Genomic DNA, 24872 nt, shown 5'->3' with positions numbered 1-24872 from the left:
TTATTAGGCAGAGGCGGAGCCAGACATTTGAAACACCCGGGGCTTAGCCCAAAAGGATAGTATGCATGTGGGATTTTTTTTCCCTTGGGGGGGGGGGGGGGGGGGGGGGTAGAAATGACTGAAAGATTAATTGGCTCTGTTTTGAGTTTTGTTCAAAAAAGAATGACTTCATATAGGGAAAAATATATATCACATGTGCAGAACACCTTAAACTAGTTTTTTAATTAAGCAGCAAGGCAGAACAAAATCAGGGCTGTATCAAGACACGAGGACTAAACCCCAATTCAACCAGACCAAGAACTGATCCAGAATTAAAACAGGACTACAACAGTTCAAAATCAGCACTACTTGGGACTTAACCAAGACAGAACCAGAATCAGAACTAGATGATAGTAGCACTAAAAATCATCATAGACCTGCACTACATTTATTTTTTAATTTTACCAAAGTACAATATTTAGATTGAGAAAGGTTTATATAATTATTTAGCCTTGTTGTGCAAACAAGCCTTCATAACTTAATAAATATAGAATTTGAAAAATAACAAACCTAAAAAGAAACACTAGGTATGAGATACATGAGTACCTATGATACGGTGATACTTTTGGTAAACAACCATTTGACTAACATGTGTGTCTCACCTGCTCTTGATCCACCTCTGTTCTGTCCTCATTCTCCATCTCCCTCTCTGTTCCTCTCTCCCTCTTTGTGCTGACAATCATCAAATATACAGATATTTACAAACTCTTCAGATAAAAACACAAACACTTTTTAATTGTAACATCAAATCAGACTAAATGTTTATTTTTTTAGATTGATAAATATAAAAAACATATTTGTTAACTTTAAGAGTAAAGAGAGAAACTGTCTGTATTTCTTAATTGCAAATGGCACCAAATTGTATTCAAATTGAGCCACACTTATGGAGCTCCACAGTTCTTTTCCTGGTGTTTTGGTTGACATCTCTTGATTTTCCCATGTCACAGAAACAGGCTCTGTGTTTTGCCTTATATGCATCCACAGCTGTGCCACCTGTTTACTCACATGGACTCTACTAACCTATCAGAAGCTTCTTCAGCTCAGAATGGAATCGTCTGGAGTTTTCTTATTAATTAACAATAAACTTAGTGTACATGTACTCCTAAATTTGATGAAAGTGATAAAAAACAGAAAGCTCTGTCTCTCTTTATTGTGACATTTAACTAATTCAAAAGATATTTCAATAATTATCTAAAACAAAAGTTTACTCTAAATTGATGTTGTGCAGTAAAAATGTTTTATGTTTTCTCCCTAAAGTGTAAATATCTGGTTACAAATGTGAATATCCTGCTGTGTACTGAAATTCCTCTTGTTTTGCATACAAATATACTGAACAACATACAAAGCATAATATATAAAATAACATTTACCTGAGTTTTTCTTTGAAAGAACCCTCTAATGTCCATTCTTATATTTCAGTACATAACTGAAACCGATTTAGTCGGGGAGGGTAAGAACTGAAAATATGAAATAAACACACGTAAGCTAAGAATCTCTAAAAAAAAAATAGCATTTGTTCGGCTTTTCATTTCGCCATTTGTTGATTCACTTGAAGAGCAAGTAACGTAATATTGGTCAAGTGATCAGTTTGATATCAATCTTTCGTGATGCACCGTCATATTTACATTATTTGTACGGTACGAATGATTTGCTTTGGTACCTGGTCAAACTTAAGCTCTCCTTAGTATGGCTGGCTCCGTCTCTCCAACAGCGCACTGACGGGCAGCAGCTGCCCCGCCCCCTCGCTCAGTCGCTTAGTGCCTGAGCTTGGATCATACCAATATCAGGGGGGGATTCACGCACAGTCGTAAATTCCCACAGTGTGCACTATGTGCTTCGAATATTGTGTGTACTTTTTGTTTTATACAGTTGTCAGCCAGGCATCTAACTATGAAAAAATTGCACTCCAAAATACCCCGGGCTTCTGACAAAACAACCCGGGCTTAAGCCCAGTAAGCCACCCCCACGCTCCGCCCCTGTTATTAGGTACACTGTATAAAGGTGTAGCTAAAATAATAGGATCAGAATTGGACGTAAATAATGTGAAAGCATGGATTCATCCTCCCATGTATCTGTTCAGGCTGGTGGTGTAACAATTTGGGGGATGCTGTGGCACAGCCTTCTGAGTACTGTTAATGATCATTTCCATCCCTTTATGACAGCGTACCCATCTTATGCTTCCAGAAGAATAACACACCATGTGGCAAAACTTAAATAATCTAAAACCTGTTACCTGAACATAACAGTAGGTTTGCTGTATTCAAATAGCTTCCACAGTCACCAGATCTCAATGGGATGTGGTGAAACTGGAGATTTACGTCATGAATGTGCAGCCAATATGCAGCAAGTGTTTGATGATATCATGTGAAAATCTATGAAGAATATTTTCAGTAACTAGTTGAACCTGTGCAATGCAACAATGCAGCAAAAGGTGTGGGTGGTTATGTACAGTGAATGTAGAGCTGCTGATATTTTTTTTCAGACACTTTATTAATATTGGGAAACTGGAGCTTTCAGGAATGAAGGTTTAGCCTGGCCTCAAAAAGCACCAGATAAATGCTTTGCGGCACGCTTTATTTATTAAACAATGCAAAAGTCCCCTCTAATAAATTGAAATTTCTTACTTCATTGCTGCTTTTAAAACAGTTTTTACAATCTGACATTGCCTGTTGATAAGACACACAACGCTCACGAAAAAGGAATAGCTTTAGCAGAGAAAAGGAGGGCACAAGTCGTGTTTCCTTCATTTGTAAGTACACGATGGACAACTTTTATTATTATCTGCAAAACCTCAGATAAACAGGAGCATTACAGACAATGTACATCGTTCATCTGTCAACAAAGCAAGGCTGCAGAACCGCTGCTGATGTCTAAGTCATCAAAAGACAGCAAGACCATCAATGGAGACATGAAATTATAATAATACGTTTTCATAATAATACATGCACTCATTGCTGTGCAGAGTTTATGCATACTTCTATTGGCGCTCATGTTATTAGATGCATAAAAATAAACTGTCAGCAGTGTGCATCATATCAAGTTAAGTTTCTTGGGAAGTGTATTATCAGTAACAGTAGAAGTCCCATTTCTGGAAAAAAGAAGATACACTGAATCAGGAGAAAGCACTAAATAATTCATATGCACATGTGCATGTGTGTGTGTTCACCTACAGTAGTTTTGACTTCAGTTGTGGCTGGCATGAGAGCATGTGTCTCCTCCACTATGCTACTGGGGAAGTGGCCAATGCGAGCTTCCTGTTGTCCATAATAGGCGTCTTGTACCTGGGAAAAGATGACGCAGATAACATTTGTTTGATAACATTCAAAACTTTTAAATGTTTTGCTGCACATGGAAGCCCAAGCCTGTGACGTTTTCACAGTTTTATGGTTAGAGCCGTGCCCAGGCCATTTATAGCCACATAAATATGTCACTTTTACTCACACTGCCAGCCCAGAAGAGATTCCCTCTGTCTTTTAGCATTGCATAAACATAGACAAGCTGCCCCTGCCTGATGGGGATGAACCTGCAGTCTCCAGGGTAGTAGTCCTGCAGTGCACGAGCTATCAAGATAGGATCTGTGCAGGGACAAATGTCATGAGCTATAATGTGATATGAATCTGACCTTTTTTTCCGAAGCAAAATAAACAGTTGATACTTACAGCTGCACTCGGAGTCAGCACAGAGTTTCTTGTCAGAGAGTTTAGGCATTTGCTTTCCAGCTTCAGAGGTTCCCAACACAAGGCACAGGGAAAGAGCAAACCACAGTTCAAAAGCCATGTCTTTACGTCAATGTACCTACTGATGGAAAAGCCTTTTTTCTCAGCTGGGAAGGTCCTGGTTTTCAGTCTTCTTGTAAGTCTGTTTGGCCACTCTTAAAATGAAGGTGCAGCAGAAGCAGTCCCCTTTTTCTTCTTCCCCCAACCCTTCGTCACATGAGCACACACAGAGCTCCTTTGAAATTCTTCAAGCAGGTAAACAGGATGGGGCAAAGGGGGTGGGGAGTAGACAGACCCCTGCTTGTGTCCTAGACTTTTCCATCTGTCACGCAATGCAAACCCCTCCCCAGTGAATTCCCCAGAATTAATCACTTCCTTGTTTAACTGCCTGATATCCAATCAGCAACTATTAATTTTACCCCACTTTTCCAGTATTCCCTGTTCTTTCTGTCAGTTCCTCTTCCTTTTTCCCTCGCTTCACCTTTGGAACTCAGTAGGTGGAGCCATGTGCTTTATTTATATAATGAACGTTTCCACTACCAAGGAAACCAGCTGAGCTTCTCTTGCGCAAACACTCCCAAACAGGAAGACTGTACCTGTTAGCCTGCGGTGGCAGAGAGCTGTCAGGTAAGACCTAACTTATCATTTTTCAAAGTCTGGTGGAAAATAGGTTAACACGGATTCTGTCAACTGTCGTACTGGCAATAAAGTAGGACTGAGTTTATTACTTGTATTTTAAAGGACTTTAAATAGCATGTCAGCACAGATTCATGATACCAATAGGTAATAACAGGTGAGAAGCAAATAGTGACAGACTTGATAGTTGAGGCTGGTGAGACTCCAGATACTGACACTGGTACACTGTGACTGAAATTCAGCTTATACGGTCTAAATTTGAATAAAAATAATCTGGGAATTATTCATGATAGCATTGAATTATCAAACAAAAAGCTTTTTTTTAAGACTAAGCCTATGCTGATTGTTTATTGATAATTTGACCTAAACGTATTACTTAAGAGTCTACTTGAAATACTCAACACATTGTAGCGATCACAAGAAGTAGCAGTTCACAGTGCCTCTGGAATTTAGGGAGGAGACAATGATAATAGTGCAGGTTGGTGTTTCGGTCAGAGCTACAAAAGCACCTGTCAGACAAAAGATCTCCTTTTAGGCCATGCTGGATTATGTTACCAGAAAGCAGCTAGTGTGATATTCACACAAGGTTTTCTGTGTTATTAAATGTCTTTTCTTGCCCAAAGATGTCCCGGTAAAGACCAGAAGAGAAGAAGAAGTGAATGATATAAGCACTGGGACCACACACTGAAGCACAAGGAATACTCTGGATAACAAAAGTGGAACCCAAACACCTGTAAACTAAACCATCAGGAAACAGAAAGTCCTGACTCTCTATCCATTCTCTTCCACTGAAGAGAGACTGAATCACAACTGCAGGACTTGGGATAGTACTTTTTAACTGATCCTTCAACTGTCAGCTATGTTCAGCAAAAACAGTCTTCCCTCACCCAGCTTGGAGGACTCGTTCTTTCCTCTCTCTCCCTCCTCCTCGGTCTCTCTCTCCTTTGGTCTCCCCTCATCCACATCCTCCCCTGGAAGCACTGACAGTGGAGGAGGCATAGAGACTGACCTGATTCTAGCTGCTGAGCTGGGACGGGCTTTACTGGAGAAGAATGAGGAGCTGGCAGCCTCTCTGGAGCAGAGGGAAAGGGAGCTGGAGGTAAGATTAAAGCTACTGTTGTCCCTTAATCTCCCAAAAGGTCATATTTGATAAACACATTTTTACACAAAATGAAATGGGAAGTAAGATTAGCTAAAATTACAAGCAAATCGCTGCATGAAGGCAAAACTTTTGGATGTGGCCTGCAGTGCACAGTCATTCCACCTGTGGGCAGAAGATTTGTCAGATTGCAAGGAGACAATGCAACCATGATAACCACCCCCACTGGAGGAGAAAGAGCTCCAACAATGTATAACCGCAGACTGAAACTTATGCAATGCCTTTAGCTGGCAAATCACTTCACTGTGCTGAAGGAGATTATATCTGGTTAGCTGTTAGGAAGCTAATGCTAACTTTGTCTCATAAAGCTGCCATAGATCACCAAGGGACTTGCAGACATACCATTACTGACTACTGCTTTACAAAATAACTTAAGTTACACAGTGTGAAAATGCTATCAGAAATAGATATATAGATAGATTTTATCTATATATAAAGTATTTAAACCATTTGTTTTTTCTCTACAGAGATAACAATACATTTAACATTAAATGTGGCAGTACAAAGCTAATTCTATCATTCTAGTTCTAGTATGCAGTCTAATCATTAAAAATGGTCAAAGCATGTGACATCAGCTATGTCCCCCAGTTACCCAGTTATGTAATCAAATGTTCTACAGCCACAACAATCTTTTATGCTGGCTATGATAATGATCCATGATTACATGGCAGCCATCATGTCATGATTTCTTAATCCACTGTTATTCCAAATAGTGTTTCTGCAACTGCATTAGAGGTGAGCCAATCAATTTAAATATCGTTAGTATCGATACCAATGCCGCTACTGGTATCGGACTGATACTAGAGTGATGAGATCAATGTATTGTTTCAATCCTCTAAGTTCAGTATGTAGCCTTCTCAATTGGGTTAAACATATTTTTGGAAAATATACCCCAAACATGCACTATGAAAAATGGCTCGACCTTTTTGTGTTGACTGTAGTGTCTGTTTTATTTATAGCCTATAACACATTCAAACAGAAGCTGACCCAAAGTGCTTTAGAGACAGGCAAATTTACATCCCAGGGCTCTAAAAAGGTTTTAAAATACATGCAAAGCTGAAAGGTGTGTTTTATTGTGTCAACAAATAATTGTGCAAAGTAAAAATCACAGTGATTTAAGTGGTCATTAAAATGTGTTCAGAATTAAAGTATCAGTATCAGTATCAACAATACTGGCCTTTTATTTACTTGGTATCAGATGATACCAAAAATTTTCAGTACTATGCACTACAGTGCAATGTATGGGACATAACACGGTGCTTCCAATTCCTGATAAGTATGCATTACTTAACCTGCATGCGCTCCAACTTAATGTGAGTTAAGTACATTTAACTTTAGCAGAAGTCATTTAAGTAGATCTTCACCATATATCAGGTTCATGTGGCTTTGTGTTAGTTATACTGTTTTTACAGCTTTTAATTTTTTAATTAATAAATCTGCCCCCAGTGCAGAATCGACAAGCACAGAGAAATAAACAGAAAAGTATTTTTCATGAAATACAATGTTAAATGTTCTTTGAATGTTTTTGATTACATGTAACCTTTTTTTTCTGAGTCTTCCTATTGAGCACGCTGGCTTGCTGTCACACTGCCATGTCCAGGACTGGAGTCACCATTCATGTCATCAGGAAAGTCTGGTTATTGAAGCTGGTTCATATGGTGTTTAATACAGGCTTTACAGCAGGAGAAGCACGTTCTTCAGAGGAAGCTGGAGATGAATGAACTGGCATTTGGACAGAGGGAGGCGGAGCTAACTGCTGATTTAACAACTCTGCGGGCTGAGGTGGAGAAACATCAGAGTCAAGGGCGTGACCGGCGAAAAGATGAAAGCGAGCAGATGATCCAGTTAGCCAACCATAACCAGAGACTGGTTGAGCAGCTGGCAGAGGTTTGTTTTAATGGATCAGTGAATCTCTGCACGTATGTTGCATCACAGGAAAATGCAGACTAACAGGTTTAGATAGTCCTACCTTTATTATTCACACCTTTCTCACCTTCCCATTTCTCACACATCTAGGCTGTGACACTGGAGCATTCCTTGAGGACTGAACTGCGTACCATCAGAGACGAAATGGAAGAATCATCTTTTAGCCGAAACATCAGCTTTACACAGTTAGAAAACATACAAGCAGAGGTAAACCCATAAGTAAAACATTGCATACACAAAAGTTTTGGTTTTATTATGAACAGCACACCCAAAAAGCACAAAGAGCAGCAGTAGCACCACATGAAAGTACAAGTGCAAGTCTTAAGTTCGCAATGAAAAGTCCACAAACCACATCTTTTGGGAGTCAATTTTCATATAGCATAAGCTAAAATCAAATCTCATGTTCGGATAATTTGAGTCTGGCTTGAGACTAAATACCAGCAAAAATAAGTAAAATTCTTAACGTCATGGAGGTCTGACAAGCCTTCAGTCACAATAATTTGTGTCATCATGAAGCATGAAAATCTGGTTACAAAATAACTGTAACGAGAAATAGTGGAAAATTCTTAAAATGTTCAGTTGAGGTGTAAACCAACAATCAGGATGCTGATTTTATAAACCTCTTAACAACCTCGAGGTGTGCAGGAAGTAGGCTTTGGGGTGACATCTGGGCTGACAATGCTAAAACAGCTTTTATATTGCTAGTCTATCCTTTTGATCCTTCTCATACAGAACAGAGTTTTGCAAGAGTGGCGGTCACACATGGAGACGCAACTAAAAGCTTCAGGGGAAGACAACCAAAGACTTCGCATGGAGCGAGAGCGCTTCAGAGACAGACTGTCAGAAATGCAGATGAAACTCAAAGAGAAAGAAGCAGAGGTGAGCAATAAATCGGAGGCATATTTAGGATCAGCCGTGGTGTTGACCGATGAAACTTGAGGCAGTTATATCTGTTGCAGGAAGCATTGCTCATCACAAGCAGAGGTCACTAACACGTTCTCGATCTGTGTGTGTCCATGTGCTTGGTGTGTAGATAGAGCAGGAGCAGGGAGTGGTGTTTGAGTTGCGCACCTTGAATCGCTCTCTACAGCAAAAAGCTCTGAACCTGGATGAAGACAGCATCCTGGACAGGACACAAGCAGAACCTTTGTCTCTGCTGAGTGAAATTCAGCAGTCACAGGTGCCCACAGAAACACACCCACCGAGTAACTCCACAGTCTAAGTCAGTGTGTACCGATCCTGTGTACCAAAGCTTGTCTGGATAATCCTTGTACTCGTGTATGTTTACATGATCCATCCGATATTGATTTTTGTCTCTTGAGCACAGAGATTTCTCCAGATTCACTGAACCTTTTTATTGTTCTGTAGCTGATGATGTCTTCACTTTTTTACACTGACAAACATTATTATGAATTTGTAGGCACAGTATTTTTAAGATTAGTGACCGCTGCCTTTGTTTGCTCCTGAGAAACTTTGTCTCTCTTAAACATTCTCTTTTAAACCCAGTCTTTTACTGACCTGTTTTCCAGTTAACCCAATTAGTTGCAAAATGTTCCCCTAGCTGTTTCATCTTAGTGCATATTACTTTTTCAGCCATCTGTTGTGAGCGTCCAAGCGTTTTTGAGAAAACACTGACATAAATTGGTACAGATCAGCTTATGTATTCAGCATAAGTGAATGTGGTGATCTAGGCAGGTAAAAAGAGTCCTTTTCCACACTGAAAAAATCTCACTTTTTCAAATTTACCTTGCTTATACATTAATCTCGCCCATATAGTGCACAAGTCTGCCAAAAAAAGCAACATATTTGCAGGACAAATTTGCATTAACAGCACAAATGCCTAGTTAAGTGTTGGACCCCTCTGACTTTTTGTGATGCGGTGTATATCTCTCCTGTTACAGGCTAAAGAGGCTCTTCTAGCTCACTCCACAGTGCTGCAAGCGAGAGATGAAGAAATACAGGCACTCAAAGAACAGGTCAGTGAAACTGTATGCTGTATATACTGTCCTTACTGCTGCAGGAATAGAAAAAGACATATTTGCTGATTTGTCTAGCAAAAACAGACAATATAGGAAGCACCAACTGAAGTCACGGAATTACATTTTTTAATAATGTGCTATAGAATCAGTATGTTTAAGTTTGGATTAATTTAATCAACATGTGTTGATTAAATTGTGAAGACGTGTGTGATGTGACGATTTGAGGCTAACTGTGTGACATTATGTAGCCTATTTTTCTCTGCTCAGCTTTTATCTGTGCACGACTTTATAATATCACATTTATTTTGGAGGCCAATCATGCTCTAATATGCAATGTTCTGATCAATGTGAGTGATGTATTTACACATCAGCTTGAAGGTCAGAGAGAAGAACTCGAGTCTCTGAGGGAGGAAATTCAGCTGTGTGGCCGCAGTTCAGGAAAGCCAAGCTACAGGTAATGCTATGCTGATTAGTTTAGTTTCTCTCAATTTTATTTAGATTTTATTAAGATAAATCTGTTTTTAAAATTTCCATTTAGGTCCTTAGAAAGTGAACTGGTCACGGTGCGTCAAGAGAAAGAATCACTAACTCAGCAGCTTCTCAACACCATCAAGCAGAAGGTGGCGCTGTCTCAAGAGCTGGAGGCCTGGCAGGTTTGTGTACCTGGATACAAAACTACAGATAGTCTCTTTTGGAAAAATGGACTTTAAAAAATTATTATACTTTTGTAATCTGAACCTTTGCTCTTGCTCCAGGAGGACATGCGGGTGGTGATAAATCAACAGGTTCAGCAAAGGGAGGAGGAGAGGAAGAAAGAGAGCCAGCAAGAAAAAGGTGCTACAGGATTCCAAAGAAGCAGGTCTTTGAGAATGAAGGGAGAAGGATCGAAAGGATTCCTCTCTTTTTTCAAAGATATATAACAGCAAGAAGACTCCCAGGTTTAAATGGACACTATCCGCAATTTTCTTTGCCACTCTGTCTTTTGTGGCCAGATAATGGACACTAATGCCATATTAGCAACAAGTGACTTGTTTACATACCTATATTTGTATATATGTATGTACAGTGTATTATTAATTTCATACTTTATATTAAAAAAAAGTCTCAACTGAGTGTTGGATATGTTATCATCTTTTCTTGCATTATTTAAGTCACTTCTAGTTTTTTAACCTCCTAAAACCTGGCGTCCACATATGTGGACATTACATTTTGAGTTATTTAGACCAAAGTACTCAAGTTTGCTCTACAAGAGCCTGATATCCACTTACGAGGACATTATACTGCTACTGTTTTAAACGAATATGCTCATATGTGGCTCTCATTTTTCTTAGAAACAAAAATCAGATAAAAAGAAAATCTGGTAATTCTTTGTTTTTTGATCAAAGAGAAATTAAAAATGCATGCCGTGGAAGAGTTCAGATTTTAGGAGGTTAAAGACAAAAGTTTACAAGATTTTTAGAGGCAGCATGCAAATACGAAGGAATAAGAGATTAAAAAGGACCTATCATTTTCAGGTCTTATCCTTTACTATGTTACACATTATTCAAAGTTCAAAAATAATCTTTCTTTTTTCTTTTTTTTTAAATCTCACACACATTAGACCTCAGTGCAATCTCACAACACACCCTCTCCTTTGAACCCACTTTTCTTATGACTAGCTGCCCCTGACAAACAGAAAGTGGGATTTCTGTGCTGTCAGCATGAGCTGTGTGCCTTCCATAAGCATATTAAAAGGTATTCACTCTCATAGCCATCATCCAAAATCAAACACAGAAATTTTTTTTCCCAAAATGTAGCGTCTTATTGCAGTCTGAGGTCTGGGCTTCCATCTATCTTTGTGCAGATTTTGGTATTTAAAACTTTGGCCTTGTTTAAAAGGGACATCCACCACTAAAACAGTATATCAGGGAAAATCATCACAACTTAATGGAAGTTAATGGGAAGGAATATTTGCATGTTGATCCGAGAGTGGAAAATGTTCAGTTTAAGCAAATTCTTAATGAATCTGCAATCTTCAGCTCTAATGATTTAAGTGAAAATTATCTGGCTTTCGTGTTTGTGTCTTGCTGAGCTATGAATAAGCAACAGGACGTAAAAAGGTACCTTGGTGCTGAGTTTAGGTTCAGACTTACTGTAGGTAGGTAACTGTCTGTTGAAATGCATGACATACAGTCAAAAGAAACAATGACAGAAATAACATCTTTAATAAATTAAGTTCAAAAAGATAGCCATCCCTTCCATTTCTCTCCGTGCTGACTTTATATAATGAATAAATCATATATATGCAACATTTCCCAGTTGAAGAGGACCGTAAATGCTCGAACGCAGTACGAGTAGTGCAGGTTGCATACAGTCAGTGTTACCAAATGCCTTCATCTATACAGTATACATACAGCGCAGTCCTCAATCAGCAGACTTGGTGCATAGCCTCTTTCTCAACCCTCAGAACCTTAAATTACTATATACAGTATGAAGCAGCACCTTTCTCTGTGTGGATTGCACACTATATAATATGCCAGCACACACAAAAAAAAGATCTGTACCCAATCAAACAAACATTCACCTACTCATGCATATTTTTTAAGGTTCTTACTGACGTTTTAACGTGAGCCGACCCATTTACTCATACTCAGATGCAGCATTTGCTGCCATTTGGAATGCTCCTCTAAGCATTTGCTTGTGTGCAGATTAGCCCACACAGACTGTCTTTTTATGAGTAAGCGCTGAACTTTTTCAGTTTAATGCTTTCTCTGTTTGTGTCGTGGTTAGAGAGCACCAAATGATTGTACATTCAAGCTAAAATTTAATTTTTTGGCAGGTGAGTTGATGAGCTTTGTTTTTAATTGATACTGGCGCTGATGTAAACCAATCACTGCCTGTTAGATGGGCAAACATCTTTTGTAAGCATCTTGTGTATATAGTCTATTAAAATTATAGCTGATGAACAAAAACATTAAAAAGACTATTAAAAAGACTATTGTTCAAGCAACTTAAAGAAGTCCAGACGCTTTTCTTTGCAAGCTCCTTTGACTACGATGACCTGGATGACTGAGAACCTTCACAGACTATTGTTCTTTAATACAGTGTACTTCCATTAGATTTGTTTAGGACTACCCATAATATAAAATCTTTATTTTAACTTTACAGTACTGTATGCCTTTTATCCTTTTGGTTCAGTGTCCAGGAGTGGATGCACAGTTTGGGTTTAGGGAGACTGAAACATTTGTGTAGTCACATACTGTACTGGAGCACTCGAGGTGCTCATCCACTCCTCTTAGTGCAATCCTCTTGTTGTCACTCAGTCAGACAAACATCGCCTCCACTTAGAGAGGTAGGTGACTTAAAGAAACAGGAAGTGTTTTGGTGAGGCTGAAAAAGTCTCGCAAGGTCACGTTGTTAATGAAGCCTCTGAAACGTGCCTCTGGACGGATATCCAGTGTAATTCCAGCGGGGGTTAGCTGATGATTAACCCACGTTGATGCCTAGACCCACTTGCAGTTTATCACCTTTATGATTTACAAAGGCACCCATAATCAGTGTGGCTGGGAGAGGAGTCAGGCGCTTCTCCAACACACCTCCTATTATGCACCGGCTGTTTATCATACCTGGATACACACACAGAAACAAAAGACTCATGCATTGTGCTTTCATAATAGTTAACATCGCGCATGACTCAAAGTTACATCAGGAAATTTACCTCGAAAGACCATATTAGCCTCTGGGAGCTCCATCTGATACCCAAAGGATGTTGTGGTCTCCTGTGTCCTGGTACTGGCTTCAAACTCCACCCCTACTTGTATCTGCAAAGCACAAACATACATTAATGATATGCCACTAAGGTAAATGGTGTTTACGCTTATGGGTGGCACTGGCTGTACCTGTTTGTTGGCTCTGTGATAGTAGCTTGCATGGGCACCTCCTTTGCCAGCATTCAATGTTGCCACCCAGTTTGGTCCTGCATGAAGAGACAGAACACCCACCCACCACCCCCACTGTGGCTAAATCAAAGCTCAACAAAGGAGAGATGATACCAGCTCTGTTAAAATATGATATGCGAGGCAGATTCATGAGTAAAAACAACATCTCACTTGAGTACTGTCCAGCCAGAGTAAGGATGCCTCCTTCTTCTGCTCGTCCCCGATGGTAGACCAGCTCTCCTCCTAACACCAGCCCAGAAGACACGCTCTGCAGGAAATGCGCCACCAGGATAACTGTCCAGGAAAAACACACAGCAAGATAACAGAAAAATCATCAAGGGGCACATCAGTGAAAAATACCAGAAAAAGTGTTAAATTATTTTCTTCTCATGTTGTGGGATAACAAAGAAAAGCCAACATCCACCCATCCATCTATTTCCTGCCACTCTTTCAGGTCCATGTGCAGCTTTCCTTTCTTTTTTCTTTTTTTTGTTTTGTTGCCTGTCCCGTTTGGCTCTTTTGCCATCAGAATTATTGTCTAAAGGCGAAGAAAGATGCCCAACGGATTTACTTTACAAAATGGACCATCCCAGCCTTGCCGTAATGGTCTATTTGATTCACCTTTTATTGTTTATTTTATTTTATTTTCACTTGCTGAATACGGGACAGACTTGATTGGGGGAAAGAAGGAGGGAAAGAAAAACAGCTGAGAAGAGGGACGGGGAAAAAGGGCAAAAAACAAAAACCAACAGAATAAACAGAAAAAAAACCACATATATCGATCACCTGGATCACCTGTTGAGAAAGAAAGAAGAAAACAAGCAGAAGAAAACGAGAGTAATAGAATAAACAACATCACAATGATATATGGGAATATGACAGTAAATACTAAATATTAAACATTATTGTGCAGCACGTACGATTGACAGCGCACAGTGTGCTTAGAGGTAGGAGCCAAAAAAGGTGTAGTTTGTGTGTGTGATCACTTGTGTGTACACCTGTGAGTATGAGCGCGTTTGTTTTTAAAAGGTTCCTTCATGTAATGATCTGCTAGAGGGTGTGGGGGGGCCACTGCCCCGTCCTCCAGGGCATGAAGCAGGTATGGAGGAGATCAAAACTCCAGACATCCAGAGGCCCCCAGAACACAAGAGACCAAGATATGGTCAGCTTGTGCAGCTTTCTACGTAGAGATGCCCAGACCTGCTTCTCCACACCACCTCCCCCACCTCTTATGTGGATACACTAAGTGATCCCAAGCAAGCTGGGACATGTCCCAATAGGACACGTCTGCAACACCTCACCTAGGAGGTGCCCTGGAGGCATCCTTTCAGATGCCTGAACCACCCTAACTGGCTCTTTTTAATGTGGAAGAGTAACTACCCTCCTGAATGACTAAGCTTCTCAGGGTGAATCGAGAAGCTGTTTGGAGGAAGCACTTCCACTGCTCCACTCTTCCTTTAGTCACCTATGACAGCTTCACTTTCATGCTCATGTCTCTCTTTTCCACAACACACTGGTGTAGCGTTCACATCACTGCACCCTCCACGGCAAGTTGTTTATCAATTTGTCACTCCACTCTCCTCTCACTCGTGAAGGGGATGCAGAGATACTTAAAACCCTCCACTTGAGGCAACGACTCATTCCCAACTCAAAGTGGGCACACCTCTGTTTTCTGGCTGAGAACCATGGCCTCAGACATATAGGAGCTAATTCTCATCCAACCGCTTCACACTCAGCTGCAAACTGCCCAAGGGGCAAGCTGGAGGCCACCGCCTGAAATCAATGACATGATCTGCAAAGCAGAGATAAACCTCTGAGACCTGCCAACCCTCAAACTTCCACCCCATGGCTGCTCATAGAAATTCTCGCATATTGCCAATAATCCAGAGTAAGCTCTCACTACAGATGTACAAGAACTGGGGCAGCCTGTGACCAGAGGTGGAGTGTTTTTTGCTTAAGTAATGGAGCAGACTGGTCATGCACACATCTATGTGCATGCACACAGCAAGTGCAGCAAGTTTACATTAATAAAGTATAACTGAGCAAAAGTGATAAAATGTCAGGCTGAATTTAGGAACATAAGTCATCTGTCTGACCATGTCCATCAGTTCCTTTAGCTCTCGCCTCCTGGGATGTATTTTCTCTTTTTCATTCTTAACCTGTGGGACTGTGCTCTATCTAACTTTGATGCCATGTCTCTCCCTTATTTATTCTCTGGTGAATTTGAATTCTTCTGCTATTCACAGAGTTACCGTCAGAGTTACAAACGTATCTGACAGCTCAGGCGGAGTGCAGGATTCAAATATTCCACCGTGTAAACTTGAAATCTGTGTTACAGCTGACCCGTCTATGTATTGAAGTTAGAATATAACAATGTCAACTGCCATTGTTTATTTATTTTTTCTTGTACACCATGTAATGCTACAATATTATTAAAGTCAGTATTATATACTGAAAAATTCAGACATTAATCTAAGACACTGCTGATCTTTGAGTCCTATTATTGGTAGCCATTTTCAACTAGAACATCCAGATTAACCGAATCAACTTTTTGGGGTTTCCTTACCTGGATGATTGAGCATGCATCAAGACATATTAACGGTAGCATTTTGTCAGACAATATTACATCTGAGAGAAGAAGAAAAACACACTACATGAAAGTGATCTCTGGCACTGCAGAGCTGTATGAATGCACTCGCGTTCATTGCGGACCATTTTGCATATTTTGACGAAAAATGTTGAACACTGCAAATCCATCGGCTCACTTTAAAAAGTATCTCTAATGGCAGCATGGATGTTGTATTGTGACTCCCAGCAGGCTCTGGAAGGAAATCTAAATACATATTTAATGAAAGTAAGGGCACAAATAACTGTGTCCATGGACCAGATTTCCTAACACTGCATTACAACAAAGTCCTCTTTTAGGGTTAAGAAACTACTGTCAGGATTTAATGAGAGTAGCCACAGTGTCGGTTTTGTAGCTGAAAGGTGGGGACACAGCAGGTAACTTGGTCGCTGATCTTTTGGCAAATGTATTATAGAGGTTACAACACATGCTGGGAAAATATTTAAACAAATCAAACAAATGTGATTTACTAAGGTTTGCTCTTATAAAGTTATGCCGACAATGGCCTGTCAGTCTTTTATGGCTACAGGGTAAAAAAAATTGTTATTTGGTGTAGGATTTGTGAAAGTTGTAGTTATGTAGTTTCTTCTTTTCTAAAAACGTCTCTCTAACTATCTATGAGTCCTACAGTATATACTGAAAATGTCCATCCAAATTCAGCTATTGATGTGAAAATCATGTGTAATATTGACTTTAATAAGCTGCTATACTCTGCAGAAAAAGTAAGAAAAAAGAGCACAGCAACAATATCTTTATTAAAAAAAGATTGAGATTAGTTTGTTGTTTCTTCTACACATCGTACAGGTCAGCTGTTCCACACAGATCTGATGCTTGTAAGGTGGAATAGTTTGTAATGATGCAGCTTTCCTATGGATAAATCCTGCGTTCCACCTGAGTCTCAGTCCTCAGGACCTCATACAGCTCACAGCAGTTTCCTAACAGACCAGTTCACCCTTGTAGAAGGCATATTCCTTCTTCTTCAACCTCCTTCCAAGCATCTAAACTGCCCTCCCTCAACAGGTGTTCTCATTTTTCAAACATTAATTAGTGCGGGTAATTATAGAAAGGCTCTGACTGACTCTTTGTGTATAAATTAGCTCTCTGGGACCCTGGCAAAGACCTTTGCAGGTAGGGTGAGGGCTATGATCCCCCTGAAGCTGAAACACACCCTCTGCCAGGTCCACATTAGAAAGAGGGGAACTATCACTCCAGTGTAGAGCACTGACTCCAACTTTCCATAGATCAGACCCTGATGGTTAATCCTCTGCTCATTTTTCCACCTGCCATTTCTCACCTGACTCTCTGAGGATGTCTGGGTTGGCCACCGTCACAGCAGCAGTAAAATCGTTCCCTCTGTACTCAGTTTCAAATTGCCACGTTACAAACTGGGACTGCTGGGTCTAAAACACATTGAGCAGTTCAAAAAATGTTACTCTAACGATAAAGTTTATAACAGAAAACAGAACAGGTATCCTTTCATGGAGCATTATACATTACAAACAGAGAAAGTAAAGACAAATATTCTGAAGAAAGATGTCAAAGGTGTCAAGATTTGTAATAGCTGTAGGAGGGAACTGAATGAATGAATGAATGCCATGTTTACAGACGTCAGATGTTATGATCACACCTGAAACACTGTTCTGGCTCGCACGCGCTCAGTGAGATGCAGCAGAGCGTGGGCGTTCAGACTACCTGAGGAGTCCATCTCCCCGATCAACGCTGGAGCATCCTGAGATTTGACAAAGGAACAGAATGCGAGTTGTGAACACAAAAAGGCAGCAGCTCCCTCGCAGTTACCATTAAATTTTTTTATTATGAAGATAGCTTTGTGATGACTCACGCCTGACCTTGTCTTTGCTATAGTCGTCACTTTGCAGGTGCTCCACGTGAAATCGATAATACGACGGACTTACAGCGCTGAGGTGGAGCGTATGGCTGACCTGAAAACATTCCTTGGTTAATAATTATCACCTTTAAATGCTACAAACTGTTTGCATCTAAATTAAAGTGAATGGGAAAAAAATCACCTTGAAGAAGCTGCTCAGGGTTTTATTCAGTATCATCTTAACACCCTCAATCTGTTGAGGAAACACATCTGAAGAGGAAAAAACCAATCATGTCAAGAAACATTTAGATAATAGAATTTGTATTTCTGTAGCTGTTCACGGCTAGTAACAGAATTTAGAAACATAAGGACTGCTTTATTTAGCCTCAAAGGATTATGAGTAGCTAGAACCACACATTATACAAGGAAACATGGAGTTTTATCCATGGTTTTATCTTGTTTTTTTTAAATAACTTTAAAATAACTTGGGTTAACCTTGCTGCTTTAGAAGTGCAATAGAAGTAAAATTGAAATTGACATTTGACCTTACAGGAAAACAGTTGCAACTCTAATGAAAGAAGCGTCTTTTTTGCCTCACTTTAAGCATGGTGAGCACTCCTCACTTCTCCTATGTTAACCAGTGATACCTTTGCAGCTCCTGTGCAACGAGTGAAAGCTGCCTGGGTTGGGAAGGCGGCCATCCCTCCTCTCCCAGCGCGGTGGACTGTCCCAGTGAGCAGGGTGTGCGTCCCAGCGGGAAGGAGGTGGGTCTGTGGAGAAAGGCCAGTTCTGATGGCCCGGACTGGAAGACAAAGCCAGAACGCTGCCCATGTGGGTGCAACACTCCCTACAAGACACAAAGACAAGATTTATTTCTCATACCTGCTAAAAAAGAAAAACTCTGTTGTGCAAGGATACAACAGGGGAAGAGGACTAACCTCTTCTTAAGTGCATTGATGGGGAAAAAAATGATGTTTATTATTTTTATTTAGTCAGCTTTGGGGTTTTTTTTTTTTTTTTAGAAAACCTCAATATCAGAATTACAAATTGCATCAACATTAACAGCACAAACCTACATTTTAAATGTATGAGAGCTTTGTATTGTTATGTCTCATCATACTGGTTTCCAAGGATTTTAAAACCAGGTCTGCATGGCTCTGCACGTCATGCATGCTGTTCTGAGGTTTATATGAGCAGGTGCCGCAGATCCGTCGGCTAGTATGACCTTAGCATCGGTAAAAACAGACATGTATGTGTGCTAACTGTTCTACTACCTACTTCCGATTTGATCGAAAGACCTTAAAATCCCGAGCGGAAATGAGAACCGCACATCAGGAAAACTGTCAGGCGGATTTTCCCTTAATTTCTTTACAAATACCAACTTGAGATGCAAAGCCAACTGATGCTGAGCTTCACTGATGCTGCAAATAGCTGCCTCGTGTGCCACCCCACAAATGCGTCCCTCTGAAACCACGGCGGGAACCCTGCACATTTGAAAACTGCACACTTTTACACCTTACTGTATAAAACTGGCACTTCTGTGGCCGCGTTATTAAAATTGCAGCTATTGACTATTGGCTCCCGTTCAGCCAATTATTATTATTGTATTGATTTGATGTTTTGAGGCCCCGGGAGGGGAGCCTTTTGTTTCTAGTCGGACTATTTTATCTGCGACGCCGCTTCTAACGCAAGCTGCTACAGGTGAGCTCGGCTTTCACGTACTGCGGAGCTCGAGTTGGAGAAGGTCATCAGCTTTTATTCTCCAACAGCAGCGGTACTAACAGCGTCTCGCTCGCGCCTGTCTCAGGCAACAAAAACAAACAAAAAGCTTAAACATGGTTCCAAAACCACAATATTGACCCGTGAAGAAGACTGAAGGTGGCCGCTGTCACCCGCACACGCGGCTCATCCCTTTCAGGGACAGATTTTGGGGACAAGTTTTCACAGAGCTGAGTTTTTGGGAAGCAGCTTTGTTTGCGCTTTACCCTGGATATGTCTCCTTCGCGGGCAGTATTAATGGTGGGAGAAGGGAACTTCTCCTTTTCGGCCTCTGCCTGTCAGTTGTACTCCGAATCAGAGACCACCGTAACGGCCACTTGCCTGCAGCATCAGGAGGAGGCACTGCGGCACGAAGGCGCAGCTGATAACATCCAGACCATCAAGGACTCTGGTACGGCTTTTTACCAGCTGTAATAACTGCTGCTATTTTGAGTTTTATGGAGTTGTGCCCCCCCTTCCTTCCTTCCTTCTTTCTTTCTTTCTTTCTTTCTTTCTTTCTTTCTTTCTTTCTTTCTTTCTTTGCATGCTATCTTTAACACTGTTTGTTCTTTCAGGAGGGACTGTGCTGTTTGAGGTGGATTGCACAAAGCTGGGGGAATGCGCCTCTCTGCAGGGCCATCTGTTTGACCGTGTGGTGTTCAACTTCCCTCACTGTGGGCGAAAGAGTGGGGTTAAAAAGAACAGAGAACTTCTCAGAAACTTCTTCCTCAGGTAGGACTGCATCATGCCATGATCACAACATCATCACATGCATCACTTGCATTCATTTCTATCTATGCAAGAAGCCTAAAAGAGGCTTTTGATGCCTCAAGCTCATCATTATTGGGGCTTAAAAGTTTGTATGTGTTTTTCAGTTTGTTTTTATAACAGTTTATATCCCTTTTTATGTGACATGAACTGGAATAATTGCAATTTATTGCCTCAATATAATTGATATCATCACTTAATCTTGCTTCTTGTGTCTACTTAAGGTGTTTTAGGCAACTAATGACCAGGTTATGAAAGCTTCTACAGGATGCTCAGACCCTTCTAGCTGTTATTTGATCGAATAGTTACTGATTTAAATAAATATGTAAACAGTTTTAATGGCACAATGAACGGAGAGAACCACCTGAAATAAAAAAGCTTGTTTCTCTGTGGTAAGGCCTTGTTACCATGGGGAAAGGGCAGATTTGTTGTGAAAATAGCCTTTTACCCCCACTGTCACTATCCAAAGGTCAGTTTTTCGTTCTGGTTTTCTGATTTCTGTGGCAGTCTCAGCAGGAGGTGCACCCGCCTGTCAGGAGACTGGGAGTCTCGCACTTCATTATTTTTTTTTCTGGCTTGGCACTGTGATCTCAAAATGATATCATCATTTAACCTTGTTTATTGTGCCTACTGCAACATGTTTTTAAATTAAAAATTGGAACTGTTTATATCGGATAGTGAATGGTCGTGCTTGAAATTCTTTTTATTTATTTAGTATAATTCTGCAGAAAACACAAAATAATAAAGCCTGTGGTGACAGGTTAATTTATTTTGCTACCTTGGAAAAAAAGGCAGATTTATTGAGAAAACTGCTTTTCCCTCAATGCCAGTATCAAAATCTGATTATCTGCTATCCGGTTTTCTTATCTGGTTCTCATTGAGTCTCACTAGCAGCCCTGAAGCATGCCCGCCTGTGAGTTCGCTTGGTGTCTAGCACTTTATTAAAGTTTTTCCTTGCTTAATTGTTTCTTTTGATCTCTAATAAATAAAGAGGAAATAAACTTTTTTTTCTTGCGATCACTAAATAACAAACCTGCTATCGTGAGAAATTGAGCTGTGTTATTGCAGGGTAACTGAATAATAATATTTGCTTCTTTGGTTATTAGAAAATAATCCTTTATGTATGTGTCATACATGTATTGACATTTTAAAATGTGAATTTGTTGTTCTTCCAGTTGTGTTCAAGTGTTGGCTGAAAGTGGGGAGGTTCACGTCTCCTTGTGCAACGGACAAGGAGGAACACCAGCGGACCAGCCGAAGCGAGAGTGGCACAACAGCTGGCAGGCGGTTGCCATGGCAGCGGAGGCAGATCTAATTCTGAGTGCCATCCACCCTTTTGAAAGTGATAAGCACCAGAGCTACAAGTGCACTGGATACAGGTAAGGAGTAAAGGTGAGTCTATGTATAGAAGCAACCCAGCTGTATCTCTTTGTTTGTTTTCCTTGTATGTTTGCATGCCTGGCACTAATGATGATATCGCTGCTGAACAGGAGCCAGGATAAAGGCTTCCATGTGGAGAAAGCTTTGGTCCACATGTTTACTCGCAGCATCCCCTACACTCCTGCTCATTTGCTGAAGGTGGAGGAGGTCGTTGAAGGAGAGAAAGTGCAGTACGAAATACCAGCAGAGCTCAGTGATTACATATTCAGGTACAGTAACACAGTGGCTACCCGGGTGTTTGCACCACCAACACACACACATAAATCACATAAATATAATTACAACCTCTTTTCTTTCATCAGGAGATTTCTCTACTCAGATTCTGTCCACCCTGTCAAGTTGGTGCAAGATTTTCTTCTCGAAGGTCTGGCGAAGAAATGGCCGGTCTCCATGATGACAGAGACCATCCCCTTCCTCCTCACAGCAAAACAGCTGCAGACACACTGCTGTGGCATCGATGGCGCACAATGCTACTGGATCCACCTGCTTCAGAAAGACCTCACCTCTGACACTGATACCTCTGCAGACAAAGAAAATGATCCGAGACCCACAGAAACTCTGCTGCCCACATGTCTTGCCTCAAATAAAGGAGGTAGGGTGAGAATCAAAGGAGTTGAGAGCTTCAGGTCAGCATGCTCTCTTGACATTGATCCTGAAGGGGAAAGTGGTATGCACATGCTACGTCCATCATTGCTCCCTCAGATGGAAGAGCTTCTAGCTAAAAAAGAGGCGATAATTAACGCCGATGGTCATGGTGACTGTGAGGGGAGTGATGACAGTGAAGGAAATGAGAAGGATGAGTCCTGTGGGAGCTGTAATGGTGTTACCAGCTTGTTATATGGAATTAGTGGTGTGGTTTTCAGAAATGTACCCATCAGCCTCTGGGCTATGCCTGCCTTTCACGAGCTCCTCATCCAAGGTGTTTTTCCTTCAGAAAGTGAGCCGGGTAAATTGCTCGGAGAAAAGCTGGAAACGCTACTTGCTCCTTTTGGCGTCTCCATAGTAACAGAGCAGGGAGGTCTGCGTCTGAAAGCGCAGCCAGTGGGTTTGGTTGGTAAGGTGTTTGCAAGCGATGTAAGTGACAACAACAATCATGTCCGCATCACTGCGTCTCTAAATTTGGACCTACTCGCCGTGCTCCTGTTCTCGCTCCCTGACTGGAGGCTGCTTTGGTCACATGACCCACGTTTCTTAAAACAATTTTCATCCCACCCATCGCCGGGGACTCCGTTTCATCCTTTTTGCCTGTATCCCGAACCTTTCACCTTTGACATCAGCTTCTGGACTGGGCCTACGTGGGAGGAGAAGAATTTCCACGCGGTGGTCCGAGAGGCTAGTTGTGGGACCGTGGAGCAAGTTAAACTCATTGACAGGTTCTCACATCCTGATCTGAGCCAGACCAGTTACTGCTACAGACTCATCTACCACTCACACACACATGCTCTGTCACACACACGAGCACTCCAGTTTCACAAACACTTGGAGACTCTACTTTCCTCTCGATTACAAGTCACCATCAGGTAGCCATCACTTGAAACTCAGAGAAGAACGGCGATTTACACTCTTACCTTTAAGAGGCATATCTGCATAGAAAATGATAAATGTGTAATCTGCAGCTAAACAGTGTTTACAGTTGTTGAGGTGTTGTTTGCTCTATTGTGTCTACATTGTGATTGTAATTCTGTGTATATGTTTGTGCTTCAAGGAAACAATAAATCTGTTATTTAATGTAAATTTTTGGCCTCTGGAGTTACTGTAAAAGAGTAAAAGACACATATGGTGCACCACATGGCAACATCGTGACACTGACATAAAGTAAACAATTCTCAATAAGAACAGACTGAGATTAGTTAGTGGTCACATTACACACACGTTGTAAAGATGTAAAAAAAATAAAATAAATTCCTTTATCTAACTGTGTCACAAAAGAATAAACACTTACCACAGTACTCTGCAAAAGTCTTCAGCCACCCATAATTTCTTTATATTTTGTGTCCAGGGAGTCAGACTTTCTTGCAGTTTTAAAATAGTCTTGTTTTCTTTCTGACTTCATTCAAACATAAAAAAAGAAACCTAATAAGTGTTGTATCTACACATAATAGACAACCTAACAAAAAACTGTTTTAAATTGTACCTTTAGGCACTTTGTTACTAGCAGCCTTTTATGAAAGCACATAATTTGTTGCCATTCCTTTAGTTGAAACATGATGTTGATGTTATGGAGTGATGAATCCAAATTAAAAAAATGTTTTAACTCAAATTTTAATCATATGTACGGAGGATGTCCGGAGAGATGTACGAGAGCCTCTCTCATTGTTAGGGCTGCGTTTCACCTACTGGTGTTGTTAAAACTGGAGAAATAATAAACACAGAAAAAGTACCATCAGATTCTGACCCACCATGCAATGCTTTCTGGAAAGTTTCTGATTGCCAACAGCTTTATTTTTAGCATGTCAATGATAACAAAAACACTGCTAATGCAGTGAAACCATGGCTCGATAGAAAAACTCACATTCACTGATTGGTCTCCCCAATGCCTCAAACTTTTTGAAGACATGACATGACAAGAAAGTTTACCTAAAAGCGTTCAGGCTATTTTAAAAAATAAAGGTGGTCACACATGTGGGGCAGCAAATGCAAAGGTTATATACATTTCACTAGAGCAGGTTCTATGAGTCACGGTACTTTCAGCAAGGAAAATGTGATGAAAATTATTACTTGTGAGATTTTTTAAGATGTTTTAAAAAAAATGTAACTTTACTTTGCAGCAACACAGATCAAATCCAAGGGAAGAGTTGCGGAGAAAAGATTAAATAGAGACAATATCATAAGATCTGAAAATTAACAAAGGTTTTTAACAGTTGAAACAAAGCCCAGTTTGGTGATTTTTGCCAAAAATTCAGAGGTCAAAATGTAATTTTTGTAATTCCTCCTGGTTTCATTGAAAGTTTAGTCTGTGAACTGACCTAAAACTGGAACTAAAAATTTATCTTAGGTCTAATTTTCAGTAAGCACTGATGCATGTTTTATTGCCTTTACAGAGTGCTGAGTTCGCGTTTATTTGAACTTCTTTGATTGACCTT

The 24872-nt window shown here is 40.5% G+C and overlaps 4 protein-coding genes across 5 annotated transcripts; 2 read left to right on the top strand and 2 right to left on the bottom strand.

Annotated features, from left to right (window-relative positions):
- Positions 1–96: 96 nt before the first annotated feature.
- On the bottom strand, positions 97–3821 carry mia (MIA SH3 domain containing). Its single transcript, XM_082548393.1, has 6 exons — positions 3699–3821; positions 3481–3614; positions 3210–3320; positions 1700–3127; positions 1410–1496; positions 97–711 (listed from the first exon to the last, which is right to left on the bottom strand). Exons 1-4 carry the CDS (start codon positions 3814–3816, stop codon positions 3104–3106), a joined length of 387 nt encoding a protein of 128 aa, XP_082404519.1. The 5' UTR covers positions 3817–3821; the 3' UTR covers positions 97–711; positions 1410–1496; positions 1700–3103.
- A 468-nt stretch (positions 3822–4289) lies between these two features.
- Positions 4290–10567, top strand: bicdl2 (BICD family like cargo adaptor 2). The gene is made up of 10 exons (XM_082548379.1): positions 4290–4382; positions 5015–5490; positions 7222–7437; positions 7567–7683; positions 8209–8355; positions 8510–8656; positions 9378–9452; positions 9827–9909; positions 9994–10108; positions 10211–10567. The coding sequence occupies exons 2-10, from the start codon at positions 5251–5253 to the stop codon at positions 10373–10375; spliced, it is 1305 nt and encodes a 434-aa protein (XP_082404505.1). The 5' UTR covers positions 4290–4382; positions 5015–5250; the 3' UTR covers positions 10376–10567.
- A 1073-nt stretch (positions 10568–11640) lies between these two features.
- Positions 11641–19294, bottom strand: LOC309715340 (mitochondrial import receptor subunit TOM40B). 2 transcript variants are annotated; one of them, XM_082548381.1, is made up of 10 exons: positions 19102–19294; positions 18471–18670; positions 18026–18093; positions 17846–17938; positions 17626–17727; positions 17293–17398; positions 13544–13666; positions 13334–13410; positions 13153–13255; positions 11641–13060 (listed from the first exon to the last, which is right to left on the bottom strand). In XM_082548381.1, exons 2-10 carry the CDS (start codon positions 18652–18654, stop codon positions 12921–12923), a joined length of 996 nt encoding a protein of 331 aa, XP_082404507.1. In that variant the 5' UTR covers positions 18655–18670; positions 19102–19294; the 3' UTR covers positions 11641–12920. The 2 variants fall into 2 exon arrangements, with proteins under 2 accessions (XP_082404507.1, XP_082404506.1); XM_082548380.1 differs by lacking the exon at positions 19102–19294 and adding an exon at positions 18900–19073.
- Positions 19295–23499, top strand: fdxacb1 (ferredoxin-fold anticodon binding domain containing 1). The gene is made up of 5 exons (XM_082548368.1): positions 19295–19993; positions 20157–20313; positions 21525–21728; positions 21840–21998; positions 22092–23499. The coding sequence occupies exons 1-5, from the start codon at positions 19816–19818 to the stop codon at positions 23311–23313; spliced, it is 1920 nt and encodes a 639-aa protein (XP_082404494.1). The 5' UTR covers positions 19295–19815; the 3' UTR covers positions 23314–23499.
- The last annotated feature ends 1373 nt before the right edge of the window (positions 23500–24872 follow it).

The sequence above is a fragment of the Aulonocara stuartgranti genome (assembly GCF_965226115.1).
Source record: "Aulonocara stuartgranti genome assembly, chromosome: 10".
NCBI lineage: Eukaryota > Metazoa > Chordata > Actinopteri > Cichliformes > Cichlidae > Aulonocara > Aulonocara stuartgranti.
This window is presented reverse-complemented; position numbering and strand designations above follow the sequence as displayed.